General features: G+C 40.8%; 2 protein-coding genes across 27 annotated transcripts in view; one reads left to right on the forward strand and one right to left on the reverse strand.

Moving 5' to 3' along the window:
- LOC111253830 (uncharacterized) overlaps nucleotides 1-21,411 on the reverse strand; it is a 48,740-nt gene that overhangs the window by 24,709 nt on the left and 2,620 nt on the right. For 2 of the 4 annotated variants that reach the window (XR_015316423.1, XR_015316424.1), the window contains exon 1: nucleotides 5,461-6,217. The exons of 1 other annotated variant lie outside the window; for it this stretch is intronic. Coding sequence is in view for 1 of the 3 variants with exons in the window: in XM_086974104.1 (XP_086830230.1) it covers nucleotides 5,461-5,524 (64 nt within the window). In the remaining 2 variants the exon portion in view is untranslated. Of the gene's footprint in view, nucleotides 1-5,460; nucleotides 6,221-21,411 lie in introns of those variants that run through there. One more of the 4 variants, XM_086974104.1, reaches the window with a different exon arrangement.
- Nucleotides 1-21,411, forward strand: part of LOC147754286 (uncharacterized) — a 120,624-nt gene that overhangs the window by 2,606 nt on the left and 96,607 nt on the right. For 10 of the 23 annotated variants that reach the window (XR_015316427.1, XR_015316434.1, XR_015316440.1 and 7 more), the window contains exon 2: nucleotides 193-337. Coding sequence is in view for 2 of the 23 variants with exons in the window: in XM_086974120.1 (XP_086830246.1) it covers nucleotides 301-337 (37 nt within the window). In the remaining 21 variants the exon portion in view is untranslated. Of the gene's footprint in view, nucleotides 1-192; nucleotides 338-6,245; nucleotides 6,540-21,411 lie in introns of those variants that run through there. The other 13 variants (XM_086974115.1, XM_086974113.1, XM_086974117.1 and 10 more) reach the window with 9 other exon arrangements.

Genomic DNA, 21,411 nt, shown 5'->3' on the forward strand with positions numbered 1-21,411 from the left:
TAATTTGGTTATTCATTCTTTATCCTGAACATACTAAGCCGTACAGAGAGCCAGCGCTCCTGTGCTTGTGGGAATCTGGGTTAGCCAAAAATAACCGGAGCTGTCGTTGAGCGGACCAAATCAGGTGTATTCATGGCTGAGCTCTTTTCGTGTGAATGTTCGTTATCGTGAAAATTACGTTTCCCTCCCCAGCTGTCGTCAGATGCGCCGAGTTTGATTGGGCGACAACTAATATGGCGATCGTTTGATTGGAATAAGAAGATCTCCTGTCGTAAAGCTTCGACGAGACGATAAACTATAATGTTGGCCACCCACCAGCTGTCACGCCGCTCTGAAGGTATGCTTTTACCTTTGCTTTCAAATGTCAAACTATGCAAATGCGTGCCATACCTAACTTCAAATTACGAGGACGATTGTATTTATATGCATGTGATCTATTTTATAAACATGTGATAAGACAAAAGGCACAGTCAGATATTATTACTGCATTGTACGCTGCTTGCAGATGGGATCTTTTACCTTAAAATAGTCAGCAAAAGAGAGGTTGAGTATGGTGTTAGGTGATAACTGACTCATAAGGCTGAATTCGAGTGGTATTTATCATCCTAAACGATTTTGATATGTTTCGATTACTCTTGGCCAGTGCCGCATTTTTGCTAAGACTTAGCGCATTATGAAACAGGTAGTTTATTGAAGATCGTGAATTTGAGTACGAGGACAATATCACAAGACTCTTAATTATATTGGATTATATCAACATCTACGTTCATAGAGTATATATGGTCCTATTAAATCGATATGTATTTTAGAAAAGGTGACCTCTCAGATCAATGGCCTTGTTCTAGGTGTTCAACTAAAAAGTCCGTTCGCCTTTTAGTAGCGTCAAATTGTATACAAGCTGTACGTGCAGTCAATATTGCTTATAATTTTTTAATGTTTATTCCGGTGACATGAGTGTTGTTACAGCGGACGAAATAACTGAAAGCATAGTAAAAGATTGTTGGTAAATCAGGAGATCTAATTATCATATAATTATATAAGGACGCTTATCTAGTCGAAAGTAACTCCAAATGACGCCAACAATGAATAGCTGAATGCACTTACATAACTCTTTCTCTTTTTACCAGCATAATATATTTAAGATTTTACCTAAGTACAAAGTGTACTTTTGTAGCTTTCTTTATGGCAGTTTATCGCTTTAACTAGTTTTTGGCCACTTTTACACATACATATGGACCCTGTGTCTGAAGTGATGGCACTGGTATTTTTTATAACTTGCATGCAAACTTAGAGAAAATATCAGTTTGATTTGATCTTACTTTTCTTTTAAAAATAAAGTTAAGCGACGTTATGTTACATGATCTGGGGACGTCACTCCGCCTGGATCAACTGCTTACAGAAATCATTCTTTAACAACGAGAATATTGCTATCAGTTCTGCATGGATTACATTATTTGATACCTGGATGGGCAGGCCGTCCTGCTAAAGCCCCATTTCTTGGAAACTTTTTCTTTCTTTTTTTTTTTTCTTTTTTTCTTATGATTCGGAATACAAGAAAGCTTGAGTCCATCTCCAGTTTATTGTTCAAACAAAAGAAAAAAAAATAAAGGCCAATGTTGCCTCCGACCTACACCGGGCAGTGTCCTTTCTTCAATAACCCGAGGTTATCGGTGTAGAATTTTTGGGCGGCGGGCAAACTTAAGAAAGATATCCCTACTGCCATTTGTCTGTGGGAAAAAGCGGCTAAAAACTGCATGAACCGAATAGCTGCCGTGAAAAAACAAAAAAAAAAACTACCTACCTTAATAATGTCATATTTATTAATTTAAGCATATAGTTTCTAATAGAAAAAAAAAAGTATATGTGTAAATACATACAGTTGTTTGTAATGGAATCATCTTGAAGTTACTTCTAACCAGCTAGCAGTTGTAGATGCCGCACTAACATAGCATCAGTAACAAGCAATAGCCATAGATCTATTAGAGTTTGCTTCGTGTAACTATTTCTGTCTGGAGGTACACGGTATTCTATTTTTATGAGAAACTGACCTCTTGTAAGCCCTACTACTATATAAGATGCGTGTATGCTAATAAAAGTCAAGGTTAAACTAAGTCTTCGATTAAGTGTTCTGTACAGCCAAGTATTTCGAATTGATAGACAAAATCTGCGTCGGTACCATTGAAGTCGACTGTGCCGTTCGCTTAGAGTATACAAAAATTTTACATTTATAAACGTCTACGCGTGTTTTGCTTCAAGGGTACCATTTTTCGTATGCTATAATTGACCACCGCTGTTTATATCCACTTGTATTTGACACCAGCTAGTGTTTAGTGATTCAATTACAAATATTAATCTATGAAACGAATAATTTACAATTTTTTTTTTTTTTTTTAATAGAATTGTACCACTTAAACTTTTCCATTCTTAAGGTAGTTTTGAGGTAATTTTCGAAAAACGGCAGTAAGCAAGCTGATGATCATTTTTGAATCGTGTGGTAAAAACACCCTTTGCGGCCTTTTGCATTGTCGGCCTGAAGTGTCTCAAGTCCAGGGATGTTTCTTGTACCGTGTGATCTCAGGACAAGTAGACATTTGACTGGATCAGTGGTTAGTTGATTGCTAAACACGTAAAAAAAAATGTTTCGCCATCTTCGCAGTACGAACTTTGGCAGCAGTCCTAGTTCATCAACTAGGCAACAGTACAGAGTTAACGGCAAAATTAGCTCGTTTGCGAGGCATCTTTTAACTACGCTAGAAATTGTGCGCTTGAAACAATTATTTTTTCTTTAAACGTTTCTGATATTAAACTCGAAAAACTCAATCCCGCTATATATATATATATATATATATATATATATATATATATATATATAGCGAGATATATAGATATATCTCAATATATATCAAAGATGTATAGATATGTTACGTACCCGAGTTCCGATTGCTGATATCTGGCAGCGAGCTTTTGTGCCCTTCACGAAGTTATGTCATTTGTAATCAGCAAGACATGACAATACGTTTGGTCCGCCACCTCGAGCTTAGCTAATGCCTATAGTTGATCGCTTTTATTCAGCTGTTTAATGAGAAAGGTATATACGTGCATATTGGCATGCACCTATGTATGCACAAAAGTCGTGCACTTAAAATGATAGCTAATATCTCTTGGAGTAAAATTAGTCATTTGGGAGCAAGCAGGCAAATAAAGGCTTGCAGGTACTTGAATGAGCACGCAAATACGATCAATATGATTTTACCCTATAGATAGAAACGTAACAACAGGTTGGATAGAGCCAATACCCTGTATAAATTACATCCGTTCGATCTTTCAATAATGAACTAGTATTTGGGACTAGAAAACGAGTTCGCTTCGTACTGCAGCCTCAAGCAGGATCAGTACGTTGAACCTAATTCTATAAAAGCAAAATCACTCATGTTTTATTCACTACTGTAGTTATATACTACATCGAATTTAGCATTTATCATCACCATCCATAACAGTCACCCTTGAATGTAAATATATCTATGTTTTACTAGACATATTAGTCCATGACTATTGTCTATATCGTTAGTAGGGTTTGGACAAGCGACCCCCAGCCGACGCAGCACACCTTCATTTCTATATACAAATGGTACAATATACCGCACGTAGAATTTGTGTTCTGTGAAAAAAAGCGATTTTTCTTCATTTCAGTTTATTCGAAAAAATCATACATCGCACCATTATTAAATATCGTTTCCTCTACGAGTATAATAAGCAAACGTGTTTCTTTTTTTTTTTTCTATTGAAAATTATATTTGGTTACGGGGGTGAGCGAGTGCACTGGAAATTACTCGTCCTACAATGATGTACTTTCTCTAAAAGTCAAAAGCCTTTACCTCTGATGACCGTAGCTGATTTGAGTGGGGAACTGGCAAAAAAGAACACCCGATTATTTAATCTCTCCCTATTCACTTAGCTTTGTTAGCAATAAAGATTATCCGTCATTGACAGTGGCGGGTGAAACGCTCATCTACGCTGCCATGCGGTTCTGTCATAGTATTAGCAAAAAACGTATGGCTTTCATTAATGGCCCCAGCAAAAAAAAGTTTTTGTCCATGATGAGCCGGCTAGACTATAATTGAAATGAATCAATAACGGTCCGCAGTGACGGACCAGGAGGTGGTATCGCCTGTCGGATGTATGTGGCTCGTCTGAAATTATAGGCTAGATTAGCTCCGTCATCCGAATTCGTTTGTCGCAATTTACTAAATTTGTTCGAAAAAAACGAGCTGTGTCAAACAAGCAGTGTTTGGGCTAGAATCAAGTTTTACAGTTATTGTATGTATAGACTAACGTTGAAGCCAATGGAAGCGTCCAGCCGATAGAAGCATTGACTGGCTAGAGCGCAAATGGACAGATCATCTTCAGGCGGACCTCGCTGAGCAGACGATGAAAATTAGAAGTTTACATATGCTCTGTTCATTGTCGGCTACAACATTAGGCAAACAACAGGTGTCAGCTTCGATCCAAAGACAAAAACCTTGAAGTAAAAGATCGGTTATGCGATATCCGAGTCGGGTATCGTCTACTTGGGTATCCTAGGCCCATTCAACGAACATGTATTTTACAGCTGACTTATAGATTATGTCAACTTGCCCAGCGTGGCATTCGACGTTGGCAGAACGGAAAAATGTAACAGTCTTGATAACATGGATGGCTTGTGTCACAGTATGAGGCTACAGTTAGTACGCGGAAATAGATAAGAGGTACCGGTGTAATTAAACACTGCTGGTACATCGAGTGAAATAGATGACGGTGTCAAGTCCCGCGAGCGACCAGCAGCGCTGTTTAGTGCCTGTATCGTATACAGACGCGTCCATGCGCTTCGCCTATCGGAAATCTCTAGTAATTAATCGAGCACTAGTTTTGCTCAAAGATAAACGAATCGAAAACAAGTAAAAGTGTAACAATAGACAAAATGGCCAGCAATTCACTAAAATTACGAGATTTTTCAATTTATCTCCTTAGAAGTGTTGAGCGCATCGGTTCAGGCGTAATTGTTGCAATAACTATGGCTATTAGGCGATTTATAAAACCTAAAAAATATATATTTTTGTGCGTTTCATGCTTGAAAGAAACCGTGCCTTCATCTATAATAGCTACAGTATTTTACGAGTACATATTCCCTAAAAAGAGTTTCCTATCACAAAGAGCTTCGTGAAAACGAATGTTTCTGTAAGAAAATTAGCTTCCACTCGGTGCATTTTCTTCGCGAACCCGAGTGTTTGCTATTTATTGTTAGTAAACCTTTGTAAAACTACAGACGCCCATGGCAGTTTCTCCTACACTAAATTGATTTCCTCGCTACACGTTAGTTCGTCCCATCGTCTTATCCACAGGCGACCTTCGATGGCGGCACGCGAAAACCCCACTTGGGCGCATCAGCAATATTTCAACAATGCATCTGTTATGTTCTCTTACCGTCAACAGCTATGACACACAGTACCAGTGTAACGGCCGTATGGATCCCTCGTAGAGGCCGCATTTTCCCACGTTATTGCTCACACCTTGTAAGCGTTTATACGTGTTACTGAGGTATCCTTCAGGGAAATCAGCTTTCAACCTCTTCGTCCTGCTGCTGTCCTCGGTCTGCCCAGCGGTTTGATTCCTCTGAATTTTTCATTATTATCACGATCTTGATTTTTTTTGCAGCACAGATGTCCGTCATCATCCTACACAATACGGATTCTTCTTAAAATGGTCATGCACAGTCCATTTTGCAAGTAGTTTTTTTTTTTCCCCCACGGTATAAACAAATACGTTTATTGTTCACGTTGTATATTCAGGTTTCGTTCCTGTATGCACTGCTAAGCTTTCATGTGTTTTTTTTTTTCTATTAGAAACGACGAGAAGGGCAGAGGTATCTTACATTCTGGTCTTAACGGAGGACTCTCTTCAAAATAAAAGTCAAGTGGTTTCGCTAGCTTGGAAGCTAGTTCGATTTGAAGAGATGGGAGAAGTTTAGGTTTCTTTGCATAACTTCGTTCAACTTTTTGGGCAAGCGCATTATTTTGGGGAAGCGAACAATGCCTGCTGTGAGCAACATTTAAAGCAATGAACACGTTGCACTTGCTTTTAAATCGTAAATAGTATTGCTTCTTGTGAAACGCTTTAAATATCTGCTACAACGTATAGCACACATTGGACGCATTATTGAGTCTGCATGTCCGACAAACACGCGTTCGTGGTACGCAATACGTGTTTGCCCTCTCTGAATGAGAGAGGAATTATTAAGGAAAGGGCACGTTTGCTCTAATGAGAGAGGGTAGAATTTTCCGAAATTCGCCGAAACGGTCGCCACTGTGCCCGCCACAGCGAACTTTACGGGCTGAAACCCTTCCGAGTAACAACAAACACAATTTTTCTTCTACAGCAAACGTGAATGGTGGCTGTGTGGCCAGAGACGGACAGCTCGCCTTGAAGCAAGCTTACGCTAATAGCCAGATTGTGACAGTGCAAAGAGGATAGCAATTTGTTTGTCTATCACGCGCTGGAGTTGGGTGAGAGACTATGAATATCTGTTATATATATATATATATATATATATAGTCCATAGGGACTGAGATGTTTGGATTAAAGATAATGTGTTGACCGAGAAAGCCGTAGAAACGTATAATTGAGACATTTGCTGATGTTAAATTCTTTTACGATAAACTATAGAATATTCTTAGAAAAATACAACCTTGAAAATTTCAACAGTTGTGGTCGCACGAAATAAAGGGACTATGAAAAAAGGACAAACATGGCGATAGTACACGTTTTTAGATATTATAATTCGGCAATCCTCCCTTCTTTGATATTTTTCCATAGCTTGTGCGACTGTAACTAAAGCAACTAGAAGGGATCATACGTCGCGTAACACGCATCAGCACGGCCACCTTAGACATTGGGATCACGTACAACTTGTATAGCATACACGAAAAACGTGACAGAAAAGGAAAAACACTTAGAGTGATCGCTTTTTTTTTGAATTTCGACGGATTACTTCGAACCAAACATAATTAAGACAAACAAGCCAGCGTAACGCGCTGTGCAGGCCACAGCTCTGTGGCTTTATGCCTATTTATGGGTATGTTACCCTTGAGAACAATGTTTTCGTGTTTTGTATGTTCGGTTGCGAAAGAGGATAATTCTCCGATGACTTATAGAAATGAATGCGGCTGAATTTGGCTAGCGTGAATATGAAAGTATTTTGAATTACTACTCGAAGAAGTACCGTTTTTGCAAATCTCAGCGGTTACGAATCTGGGTCTCGAGCGTTAGACCTTCGAGCCGATTCGCCTCAGAGCCCATACGAGCCTATACATATAGAAACTCGCCCCACACATTTACTGCTAACTTTATGTTTCTGTCTCGAATTGAATTTGCATCGGTGCCACGATAAATGGCCGTTTTCTACATTCACAATAAGTTCCTTAAAACCCCAAACCTGCTTTCTTCCATATAGCAAAAGTCTGTAGTTTATAATTAGAAGCCTATAACTTTAGTGCGTAGAAATTAATTGCATGAGCCGTTTGCATGGTTCATAAGCAAATGTATAATTATACTGCATGATATATCAGCGTCGGAGACAAAAAAGACATCCCAGAGAATAGTAATAGTATAGCTTTCTTCAGTCCTGCATGGGGAACGTGACCATCACAGCAACTTATCGTTGATGAGCGAAACTCGACTCAATTCGATTTTATTATAAATACGACCTTAAACGGTGAAGTATCGCTTCGAGCCCGCGTCGACACTTACCTCAGTTCTGTGGGCAGGGAATCATAGTAATTCATTCCCTATAGATAAACTCATTCGGTCGAAGCCGGTTCGTTTCGGCTAAAAAACAAAATGCTTTAGATCATGAATAGACACTCACAAGCACATACACCTACGAACCTTCAATTGGTAGTGTTGTTGCGGGTGTCGTACTAATCAGCAAAATATTTCTAGGGTAATCCCGTGATCGACACGTATGACCCAGTGGACATTAGTTCCCAGTGCTTCGTTTGGCCACAATTTTGTCTCTTGAGATGAAATCCTTTTTCTCTGTCTCCTGAGAAAAATCCAATTTACACAATATATATATATATATATATATATATATATATATATATATATATAAATGTTAGCAAGGATTTATATCGATGTTTGAAATGAAAAAGGTGGCTACTTCAGTAAAAGGTAGAGAACAGTTTGATTTTGAATAGTTATAAAGGATTTCGAATTTGAAATCTGTCGCCTTTGTGTTAATGGTGTGTGTCATTCGTCTGCTATCTACAGCGTGAACAGGATCGACGAAACAAAATAAATACAAACCGCTGAAGGAACACATGTGTTCTTGTGGCGAGAGGTTAACTTTTAGATGAAGCTACAGTTTACTAGCGTCGTTTAATTTTACCGCCTGCGAAGTGTGTACAATGAGTTATTAGAATTCTTTGAGTGAGACGCTAGAGGAAAGGTGATTGATATTTCCCAGCGTTCGCCAAATCACCGAAGGCAATCATTCGAATTTTTTTTATCTCTTATTTAATTACGATTGCTTATTTAATGAAAATCTATTATTAATTTCTACAGTGGCATGGTATTTGTATGTGAACTAGTACAATATCAATCTAGAACAAGGGCAGACTTGTCGTATTTTATGCAGATGAGTAAAACAATCATAGTGCGAAAATCCTATAACGGTACAGCCATGCACTTATATATAGTCGAGTCGTTATAACAGATCTGTGACAGTTATAATAGTTAGGAATTCATCGTAATTGAGATTACAATGAGTGACTGCCTTAACAAATGCGACTGGGTCCACTGTGAAGTCCAGAGTACCTGTACCATTTCCGAAAAATTCTTATTCATCTGTACGGGACTGCGTGTTCCAGCTTTTGGTACCCGTTCTCCTTATTACAAACGCCCTTGTGTAAACAAGCACGAAATAACAGCTGACCGACTTCAAGCCACTTCTGCCGAATCTGCCTGTTTACGGCTGCAAGGAATTGTAGACACTCACTTACAGAATCCTCAGATCTTTTCAGAATCTCCCTCATTTGCTTGGGGGTTGATGTAGCTTCAGTCGAAAAACTGCAGAATCGATGTCGAGCTGAATTACGCAGCTTCTCTTGCATTGCTATCTGACCCGCAGAGTCCTAAGGGGACTTCTCACTGCTGCTAAATTACGGGTACTTGCACCCCCCCGGCCAGTGCTGAACTTGGGGGGTAAACGTCGTCAACTGGTTGAATTCTGTTTCGACTAGAGATTTAGTGAAAGTAAAATGTCAAGGACACGGATGGGTAAGCCGTTAGACGTCGCCGCCTAGGGAGGAATGAAGCTTGAGGGATAAGAGTGAATGAGAAAGGTCCCGGGCAGCTAAACAAAAAAATTCTTAGAGGCTTTCTTTGTGCTATGTTACTTTGTTGTTGCGACTGCTACCTCTATACCCCGACATGGTATCGTCCGGCACGCCATGGAGCGGAAGGGGCACTCGATTATTTCCAGTCTCTTTCTTTCAACACAACAACAGGGGGTAGTTTCTTCTGCGTGTAGAAGGCGTTTCCGCCATGCCGCGCCCTGACACCCCACGCATCAGGACCCACAGCAGAGCACCATACAAAAATATCCACCAACTCTTCCGGTCTAACGCTACCATTTTCCTTTGTTTTGCGTCCACTGTCACCATCGCTATCATCTCCTCACTAACCACGTTGTTTCGGTGGTGCTCTCTAACTTCTGTTCATAACTACACTACTGTTATTAGTACTGGTATAGACTGGCAATCCATAGCCGTTGTTCGTGATCAGACGACACGGGCCCTGCTTCTGTAGCTACTGTCTGATTGCTCCCTTTGCTTGGCTTAGCTGCTTTCATTCGTCCGAACCATAGCCAAGAGGCCGGCTACCTCATCCGAAATCGTCGCTGCAATAACCGCAGCCTACTAGTTTGAGTCCTACCGAGCGGAAGACCAAGCGAACAACAGGACAAGATCAGGACAGTGGCGGCCAACGAATGACGACACAGAGCATGGCGATCATGTTTAGCCGAGTCTGTCAGCACCCGCTGGTCGAACAACCCCTTTCCTATCATTGCCTGTGCCTCAGATACGTCATCCTATATAACAGCCGGTATAATGAAGAAATATGAGATATTCATCCTTTCTTGTTTTGCGCTGCTATGCTAACGCCCCGTTGCAGAAAAGCTTTGAACACACAGAACATAATTAATTTCGCCATTAGCTCATGGCTATACTTATGCATATCATATATAAATACATATCAAAAGACAGGAATTACAAAAAATGTTGGACCTCTCATTCATAGTTCTGTGAAAAAGGCATTAGAAAAATATCGCGTCGTTCATGTTGAAGAAGATCAGTATCCCAAAATGTAATACAATTAATGTAGGTTAGTCATGCGTCCGCTAGATTTATTGGCAATTACGCATTGTAGGTATAATTAATTGTTTGTAAAATATAAGCTTGTATTGTTTTAGACATGTATTTTAGTTAAAAATCAGCTAGACTCATAATAACGAAGTAAGACATGCTATACTGGCACCAAAAAATGCATCATGTCCTTGTTCTCAGCAGAAGGTATTGTTACAAAAAATATCGATCGGTGGAATGCATTTAGGTAGAATTGTATAGACTGTCACAGATACATATTCTAGAGTTATACAGTTGTGTCAGACAGATGTGCACATGTACCTGAGCTACGTTGTAACTTGTACTTATCGATAAAACGCGACTAAATGCCCATGAATTGCTGAAACACATTAACTTTTGGGCTGTCTTTTAGATTAGATGTCTTAATACTGGCATGTTATTGCCAGGACCGTATTTTTTATACGTTTATTTTTTTGTTGATACGAATGCAGGTTTCTATAATATTTACGTAGGACAAGCATGTTATCTAAGGACGCCATTGGAGTGTATTTATGTACTCGCTTTGGTTAAAAGCTAACTACAGATGTTGAAAACTTGCAAATGCTAGCCCGTCACAAGGTATCGATGATAACTTCGTCGGCTGGACTTAAACAATCGTCGACGTATCTCAAAGAGCTTTTTAGTAGTTGTTATCTTTCACACATGCAAACCAAGTCGGGTTCCAGTGTTTTTTTTTTTACTTTTTTTTTAGATATATTATATCAGTTTCTAGTAAACTCAATTGATTATTTGTCATATAGACACATACGTTGACTCCGTGTGAAACAACTACACAAGATGCTTTTCTCGTGTATAGAGTCTTAGTAAAAGCCGAGTTAACAGCATGTTATGCCCAGTGTTTCTCGCGTCATTTGAGGTTTCGTTATGCCCAGTTTTCCTCGCGTCCTTTGGGGTTTCGCTACGCCCAGTTTCCTCGCGTCATTTGGAGTTTCGTTTTATACAGATGAAGGTCATTCCGAATTCTGAGAAGATTACAAAGCCACTTATAGGGTTTAGGTTGGGTAGAAGGACAAATGTGTGAAGTAGGGGGTGGGGGAAGCGCTAGGCTAAGAGCTTCTGGAGCATGTCTGAGGCAACGTTCTAAATATAAGCGTGCGTCACATATATTGCTGTCGTATGTTTGCGATTCGTCGCTGAAAAGCAGCGCAAGGTTTGCTTAAAAATGTTGCCACATTCCGGTGGAGCATAAAGAAGCAAAAAGATAAGCAATGGGGCAAACTCGCGGGGTGGGAGCCGGCTCATCAGATGACGTAACGCACTCCACTTCTACCTATATGGGCAGCCTAGAGAAACGGGGAGGTAGAGAAAAAAAAAAGAGAGAGGAAAGCGGAAGCCTGTAGGACGACGGTCTGACTTTGGCCTTGCTTGGCGAATTCTATTCATTTGGGTTATTCTGAGCTCCTGCTTCCTTGCCTAAAAAGCTTGCGAAAAATCAGGGAAGCTTCACTTATGGCCCATTCAAGTAGAGCAATGCCTTTTGCCCGTTGTTCCTATGCCTCCTATCCTTTTAGCATTAACCGCACTCGCTAATCTGCCCTAACAGAAAGGCTTGCTTTTAAAAGGATGGGACCAGGCTTGGTGATGAGCCTCGAGAAAACCTGCTTGACAATCGTTCTCATATGTCGAAAAACCGCTCCATGAGCTCTCGACGGAAGCCTGAAGCTGTTCGTCGGTTCAAACCGGCAGCGAGGGACTACCATTTTCCATTTAGGCCCTTGCCTGTGAGGATACGGCGCTCTTGGTCAATCCTAGCGCCCAGAATAAGCCAGGTTAGCGTGTGTTGGGGAAAAGGAAAAACGAGACAAAAGTAGATTTAAATGACCGCCTTTGATTTGGCCTTCCGGGCTCTTAATGGGTGTTGGCCTCTCGGTTTACCACGAACGGCTCTAACCATCAACTGCTTTAGTGCAAACTGTTTAAATTCTGCTATTTTTGCTAGATGATAGTACTTGTCGGCATAAAAAGCCAACAGATTTATTAGGGACGCATCATATGGAGTATTACTTTGTATATTACTTGTGGGGCCTGCATTGTAATCGCAGGTAATTCACCTCAGGTTTACATAGCTCCTCTGAGAACACTAGACATGTGCCTTTTTTTTTGTGATATTGTTCCCTTATGGGCTAGGTAAATTATCAGAGCCCTTGTGGGTTAGAAAGCACGGTTTAGAAGGTCCAACAAATCGGAATCTACTCATTCGGCATTGGATTAGGTCAAACGAAATTTTAAGTACAACAACGTGTAAAATGGCGTGACCACTGATTATAATTACACACAACAATATTCTATGAAATTTGAATCCAACAAAAGTGGTCAACCATTCGAGAAGCTCAAATCTGTTTCGCCTCCCTTGAGTAGGTCAAGGATTGCAGTCAGGACGTTTTACCCCATTGAGCATCGAACATTCGTGCTTTTTATGAATGCAGACTCTTGACCCAGCCTATACCCCAACCAATCGGCAGCCATGCAATTCCACGGTTTTTTCGCGATCATCTCTAGCTGTACGGTTCAGTGTACAATAAACCTACTTATGTCTCCCCAGTTATTTACTCTCTCACAACGCTGATATCGTGGCGATAAACGTTTCATACTGTTATTGTAACACTCTAGGAGTTTTGGCGTCCATGGTACGAACGCGCTGTGGCGGCTGCGATCCGTAAAGTAACGTATTATAGTTTCGATCGAGGAAGAGAATAACGGTGAGAGCAGGTACGAAGAAGATGAATCGAAGAAAGAGAGAGAAAAGGGAAGTAATTCCGCTGTCAGGAGTGGACGCAATCGTTCAATTCAGTCCTACGTAATAGCTGGCTGGAAGTTGATTTCGTAGCCATTGAACAGCGAGACATACTGCCTGTAAGTAAACAGCAGTAAGCCTGAACTGGCCACGTTTTTGCGTCGGATACAAAATGTACATAGACAAATCGTCATAAGTTAGTGGAACAAAGTAAAGGAGCCATTGGATAAGGTCAAATTTTGCTTGATCTGACTGAGGAAAAAAACCAGAGCAGATTTATGAAATGAATAGAGCAGTGACAACTTGCTGATTTCGCCTAGCCGGCATAGTACTACTGATGCTCAATAGAAAGAAACATTGCAACCTGGTTTTCGGTAACGGAAAATGAAAGCTAATGCTTTGAAAACCTAACAGTAAATTTATAGCGATATCTTGTTTTTGTCCATTATTTTTTTCCGGCGCTAAACAGTTGGCTGACATCGTGCGTACTTCCCTGTATACCCAGTAGAACGCGACACCTTAAAGTGTAAGATCGTCCAAGCTTATAATGCGCTGTTTCACTAGCGGTTTGCGCGTGTCATAGGCAAAAGCTTTTCACAAGCCGAACTTCACGTTGGGTGGACTACTCACATCAGCGGACCGGAGTGCCAATAGCCCCATGCCATTAAGCGATTATTACCGTTTTTGATATATGTACCTTTGACATAAATATGTTATGGCTAGGGGGCATCTTGCGCGGCACAACGATTTAATTCCCACTGAACAATGACGCTACTAGAGACATTCTATCTTGTTAATGTTTTCTTGACCACTGTTGTAAACTTTTTTTCTTCAAATAGTTTACATGAGGATGCCGCGCGTTAGTCGACCGCGGAGCACGCTCATAAAATAAACGTTGCCGTGATTTTCTGTCCTAGCTTTACATTTTTATCGAATATTACATGTGAAGCCTTGCTTTAAATTGTTTCCAGAGCGTTTTTTTTTCATTTTTATAATTATTTTACTATTTTCTACGCTTGGCTCATCAATACGCTAATAAGAATAGTTTTTTTTTTACTCACACCATTTACTTTCAAAAGGAATAGTAGTACCAAGCTAATAAAATATGCATGACTAAATAATGGCAATAAAATAAAAGCATATGAGCGATAGGCATGTACCAGATGTAAGGTAAGCATGCACACAAAGATTTTTTCGAGCTGAACGATATTAGCCAATCATAGAGCCAACGTCGATCAACCCATCACCATGTTAATGCCTTTACTTGAATCATAGACCAATTGGCATGATATTTCGTTACCCTACGTTCTGGGTTCGGTAGTGCTGAAGTCATAGAGAAGTATATCTTGATCTTTTACGCGAAGAAAAATGTACGGATTATTAAAAGGGCTGTATTAGTAGTTTGTTTTTTCATCGCGAAACATACCAAAGAGACAGAAAGAACAAAAAGAGGCAGATATTTGTCGCTGTAAAACCTAGTTCTATTGATATAAGTTGTATTGTTAATTATGAGAATTAATACAATTTTCGAAAGTATACGATTTGCCTTTCTTCTAATTGGCTTGTATTTTTAATCAAAATCTAAATTTGTAGAGTGCTCATCATAATCTTAGACCAGAGACCAGTTGCGTGACGCGCCCCGAAATAGTAGCGTACCTCGAGTACGCGAAAGTGTTCTAACGACGTAAGTCAGCTGTCGTAGCTTTTAATGGTTTATATTCTGTACATCCGTTCACTGCGTGGACTAAAAATTGCGTTTGTGCTGCTATATACCACGATATGCACTTCGAGAAATCAACATGGGTTCCAATAAATAGCCGACTTGTCCTATTTGCTGCTACTGTTGTTGCAGTATTATTATAGTACTGCTTTTACTAGACAGACATGCGTCTGTATACCGGAAGAGTATACCGTCTTTCTCGACTATTAAATCACTGACTATTTTTCTAATTGTTGTGTAATCTGGCCTTTGGCTCGCTTCTTACTTACTGAAGCCAAGTCCAACTAAAGGCTGGCCTTTCAGTTCTGGTTCTTTGCTGACCCTTGTCTACCGGGCCGTCAGAAAGTTCGAGCTGTTTTTACAATACAGGTCAACTCGACAACCGTGTTTCAAAAGCTGGCGATTGTTGTCGGTTTCCCAATGCTCTCCTTCCTGTGCCGCTTGTAAATACCTTCGTCCATCTGCCTTCATGTTAAGTTCTCTTCCCGAGAATCGCTAATGATATCTTTTCTCCTTTTGCTTGCTTCCGGCAACGTTTCGCCTATCAAAGGGCGCATGCTTCGCCCCAAGCTTCTGCCAACTTCCTTTCATTCTTGCTTCCATCTGTACCGATTCTCTATTCTGGCTACAGCTGTCTCACTCTTGTACTGCTTATCTTGTCAAGCCTTTACTTTTTCTTCGTGTTAATTCTTTGCCGCCCCTTTTTTTTTTAGCCGTCCTTGTTTTGGAGCTACTTTGACATCCATTGCTGGACGGGCTGGCCCTGGCTTTTGATGTCTCTGCCTGGATTAAAGATTAGTCCGCCGATATTCGGTTTCGGACCCAATCCGATTGAGTTGAAGCTCCGCTTCGCTTATACACGCTTCTTCTATATTGTTTCTCGCCTCTTGTTCATCATCTTTGCGTTGTTTCCTCATCCTTCTCTTCATCGTCGAAAAAGGATTGTTATTCTTCATTGTCGACGTAGGCACTAGGCTGAAAAGGGCACAATCTTATCTGCTGTTTTCTTGTGCGTATCGTCGTCTATAGGCGGCAGTGAAAGCCGCGCAGGCAGCGCGAAAAACACGCGGAAGTTACGTTCTTCATGTAAACCGTTGCTTTATCCGTCCTATCGTACTGCTGCTTGAGACAGCTCCTTTTATTCAGCTAGGTTTTTTTATCGCCCCGAAGAACTTGCGATTTTCCGAGAGCATCTACGGATTTATTTTTATTTAGTCGTTTACGCTGGTTGGCCCCTTGTCAGCGCCTGGTTGTGCTGCTTCAAAGCTTACTCCGTATGGCTATGTGTCTGTGTGTGTGTTGGTCTTTTATAAGTGCCGATCTCTCCTTCTGCTATTTTTGTCACTTTTCCTTCTGTGTGTCCGTTACCCCGCCTTGTCCATCTTTACCCAGCCACAACTCGAACAGCTGTGCATTGAAACCAAAGGAACGGATGGTGCTTAACTAAAATCGGCGAACTGTTTACTACTTCGTTCTTTTCATTGTTTTCAAAAAAGAAAAGGCAAGCGGCAAAAGTAGTGTGAGGTATAATGGGTTGTTTTTCTTGTCGGCCTCTTTTTTCTGTCTTCAATCCTCTCTTCTCATCACTTCATCCATTTTTTTGGTTATATAGTCTGCCAATAGACCCAGTAATTGCCGACACGGACTTTTTTTAGCATTATCAGGTGTTCATTCTTAGAGCTCTGGGCCAACCTGGCAATTGTTGCCATTTTGTCCTTCATCCTCGTCCAGTCCAGCGAAATTGCAAAGGCCACACATGCTCCCACATTTCTCCTTGCTATTAGCTTTCTTAGCTGTCCTGGGGTTTCCTAACCTGCGATTGCTGCTGTTGTCCAGGCCCGCTCTGTTCGATTCCATACGGCATCAAACAGATAAGTAAAAGCAGCAAAGGCAGGAGAAAAGTGCGTGAACATCTATCGGAAAAAGGAAGTCACGGGTCAGGGAGCGGCGTGGAAAAGAGGATCGGCTTCTTGATCTTCCTTCGGTTTGCTTACTATGTACATCCGTGTTTTGTGTTACTAGCTTCTTTAATCCGCTCTATTTTTTTTTTCTATAGACCATTTCCTCGTTTCCGCCACCGCTGCTGCGGTTCTTGTTATTGTTGTTGCGTCTAGTGTCGTTGCCGGGACTCCGGCTGTCGCTACTGCCGTATTCTGTCTCTCTATAGCCGCTTCTTGGTTCGTTCTTGTATTCTTTTGTCATTTGCTTGCTATTCAGCTCTCAGCTTGTCGTTGCGTCGCGTTCTCCGTGAGCTTTCCTCGTTGGCGTGCTTTCTTCTCACGTTGTATGTGGCTAAACCGAAGGTCAAGGGAATACTATGTTCTTCTTGAGATCGGAAGAACGCTGCTTACTTGCACGTAATGCGCCGTCCTCCAGCAGTGCGTGGCAGGGTCTGGAAAGGCGATTTCTTAAGAGCAGAACGAAATACAGGAAGGAAATGAAGGATTGTTTCCTTTCAAGTAACGTTGTAATCGGCCGGTATTGTTTCCGCAGCATTTGTTTTCGCCATTACTTCAATACCACGAAGGTGGCAACCTTTTCTAGCATAGCTCACGTGGTGTTTATAACTCAACACCTGCAATAGCAAAATTTGCCTGTCTGCTTGTTCGACTATGTTGTATGTTTCTTCACGTTGTTCTCATACTGTGTTTGCCCTTGCTCTCACGCAACCTATGCATGTTGAAAATAAAATATGCCCTAAACGCAGAATCAACTAACGTTTATTCTCGATGAAACAGCAAATATGTGAACGTGCGTTATGATGGGCAAGCGACACATTTTAACATGTATAGAAAGTGAAAATAGGCTACTATGTGCATTGAAAGTAGACCAATGAAGAGTCCTTATTACTGATGAAAGCAGTCGATCTGTTCAACCTTGTTCAGGTCCTTCTGGACATATCGGCACCATACAGAACTGATAATAAAAGAAGCTGTTATAGCTGGTTGAGATTGATCAGACTAGCGATCGACTTTGTTGGACACATGTAGGTATTTTTAATGGGTTATGTACCTAGCCGAAGCAGCTTGCTGAAAAGGACTTCGCCAGGCCTGAGGGCATTTAGCTTAATCGATCTACCATCACGCACAATTTGCCTGCCGTAGAAGAGTATTTTTTCATATACCGATTGGTCTAAATATCCGATAGAACAGAGCGACGTAATGTGTTTAATCCATTCCAGCTTTTGACAGTATGTTGAATCTGCGCTTTCTGTTTGTTAGTATCAAGCAAATTTTCATTAGGTCTTAATCTATATCAGAGCGGAATATCGGCTATTAACTTTTCCTCATAGATTATAGACGCCTTATATTCTATTTTAACTCGAGCAAGAAAACAGAACGGCGTTCGTCACCCACTGCATGCGAAATTGCACATATGAAGTACATAGTGAACGAAGATACCTCTCAAAATAAGGGCTGGTTCCGTTCTGTACATCTAATCATTAATATCAGTGTGCATTGTGGAAATTGACCTAACCGTTGACACTAGGGTTGCTGCAAAAGCAGTGCTCAACAAGAGACGAATTTCGAGAAAACCATGGTCAAACTGAGAAGTGATAAGTATTCCAAGTCAGCAAAACATCCTACGACGAACGTATGATACATTTCCTTCCAATGCCTAATAGGTATTCTTCAACACTTTGTTAAATCTGCTGCGATTGTGTTTGCTATCTCTGAACATCGACCCTGTAAGGGTTTCTGACAGAAAAAGGCTCTCCAATGGGGCTTACCACGTAAGACACGATTACCTCGGTATGAGGTTTCGAGAGGTAAACGGCCTGATCTAGGTGAAGTCACATGTCGTGTTTAGATAGATGTCTGAAAATCTACCATGTTGTTTAGAGGAGATAAAGGTAGACATAGCAAGAACTGACACGTGACAATATTATTAATGTCAAGCTACATCTATATAAATAAGTCTGACTCGAAGGCTCCCACCACTTTAAACTTGCTTTTATTGGGCTTTTTGTTTCGCCGCGTTTGGAAAAGGAAACTGATTGTATATGGGTATAGAGGTACACCCCTTGAACTCAAATATGTCCTGCCAGTTAATAGACTAATGGCCTCTTTCGATGCCCATTCTGCTGCATTGTTCAACAATATTATGTGCAACTTTTAGCTTTGTTAGAGCGTTTCGCAATTTTTTTAGGACAGCACCGCAAGCCCTATTTTATAATATCAAACTATTTGTATCATATTGTTGTATGAAAAATACAGTTCGAAGGCCTCGTTTGACAATGCGTTTTAACGCACGTACTCGCGGACAGGTCTGTCTACCGTCTAAGTACATGACAACAAAAGCGTTGAGTAAAATCTAAATTACATTTATTTCGAATTCAGAATAAGAATAGACTTAGTAACAAAATCTGAGGCCCTCCAAATTTTTAAAAAATCGCACAAAGCTGCAACGTAGTCACCTTTTTTAACGGAAACAGCAGCGTTAACCTAAATTAATTAATCGAGTGGAATTAACAGAAAATATATTGAGCAAGTGAGCAGTCAAATGGAAGTTATTACATCTCGTTTCAGTTTCCGTCTCATAGAGCATTTTGTCACCTATGACAAATAGTAGATGCCTCATTATTCTGAATATGTTTTAAATACAGCTTCAATGACTTCCGGCCATTATATGAAGTGCACTTATCTCAAACTCAGTTATAGAAATTGAGATAAATACGGCGGATAATTTTGACTGTTATATGGAAAAGACCAACTTCGTATTATACTTACGTAGGTTCTCATGTAGCGGCCAGACACAGTTTTCAATACAGTTACTAGATAACCACATAATGCGATTATTATTATATTCCCAACTTAAAAAAGTTATTTTGACGTGAAACAATAACTATCGAAAAGTGAATTTGTCTTAACAGCATACCGAGTGCTCGTTAATGTCATTTAATTAAGCATATGTTTTTGAGATGAGCAACGTCTTCATACAGTCTTCTTGATGTGTATCCTCTAATAGAACTTAATAATTAGATTCAAGCCATGATGGCTTTTTCTTTTAAAAACCGTCGGATTGGAACTTGCTAATTTCATTTAATACTCAACGGTCAACGTAGCCATTTAGTATATAACTCAACGGTCTATTTCAATACTTGCGTCCATTTACATTCTACCTATGCAAGTGTATATATACACATATATATACAAATATTCTATAGAAGTTATTGACTGGGCGTTAGCCACTTCCGATATCGATACATCTCTCACGGTATTCCGCGGGTTCACCATACTACAGCACACCTATGTATTTCATACTCGGTCACGTCAAATTCGACTACACCCGTGTCTGTCAGTAATCCATATTTTAAGCATAGGCTACACAGCGTCTTCTTGCCGCCCCATTGTAGGCTACACACCCTTAACGGTGGTAATCGCTGGCGGCTATGTCTTTCGGCAGCACATCGAACCATTACATCGCCCACTACTGCTTCCAAACTCTCCCCTTCGATCAGACAAGCCAACCCAATACGAGTGTTGGTGATTCGGGGTTCTACAGAGGCGCTCGACGACTGTCACGTCATCTCACTGAGATATTACGCGCTTGTGATGCGAAGACCAACGGCAGGCGTGTCTTGCGTATCACACGGGGATGAGGTACTATAAAGTGAGAAGGCTAGCGTTTTCCTCTGCTGATCTTTCGGCTGATTATGGTCGGACTGCGTGATTATTAAGGGAGAATATTTCTTGCCTTGAGCCCCAATGGGTACTCTCCATTTCTCTCCCTGAGCTTCCCTCATAGATGAACGTTTCGTACAGCACTCCATCCAGACTACCTCGGATTGCGTGACCGGTCTAGAAAGGGAAGGAGCGAAGGAAAGTGAAACATACCGTGCTCAGTGAATGAGGATCGGAGTGTCTTTTGCGGCAGTCGATTTAGGTCGGAGGCAAACAGCCTCCCCATCCTCAGGTGTTCGATCTCAGCACGAGCAATCAGTACATTCTTACTCAGCAACTCTCGTTTCCTATGTAAATTGGGAAGAAAATAAGAGTAGGAAGACCAGTTCGAAATCGAGTGACGAATCGATCAACTTTGAACACGTGTAAAGAAATACGAATCGTCTCGTGGTATGAACTGTAGTACACGACATAGCGACCCTTCCAGGTTAGGCCCAAGTAACTGGAAAATAGATCAATACGATGAGGGTATCTGTGATATAGACAACAATTGCAAAAAAGAAGGCGTTTTCGAGAACACTGTTTCATTGTCCGATGGTAGATACCCCAATAGGCAGAATACACGGATCACGTATAATACATAATGCTGGTGCATCTAAGCACGTTAGTGTTATAAACCGGCGAACCAGCAGATAGCTGGTTCATGCTAATAGCACAGTTTGTAAAAAGCCATCTTGGTCATGACCTACTGAATGTTCACGAGACAGCATAGGTTCTCTTTCGCCTCAGCTTTGGCAGAGGGTTTTCATGAAGAGACAAGTCGCGTTGGTTCACCTTTTGGTGGGGGAGAATTAGTAAGAAGGGGGTTATGTA

This window comes from Varroa destructor, unplaced genomic scaffold (assembly GCF_002443255.2).
Source record: "Varroa destructor unplaced genomic scaffold, Vdes_3.0 BEIS01000007.1, whole genome shotgun sequence".
NCBI lineage: Eukaryota > Metazoa > Arthropoda > Arachnida > Mesostigmata > Varroidae > Varroa > Varroa destructor.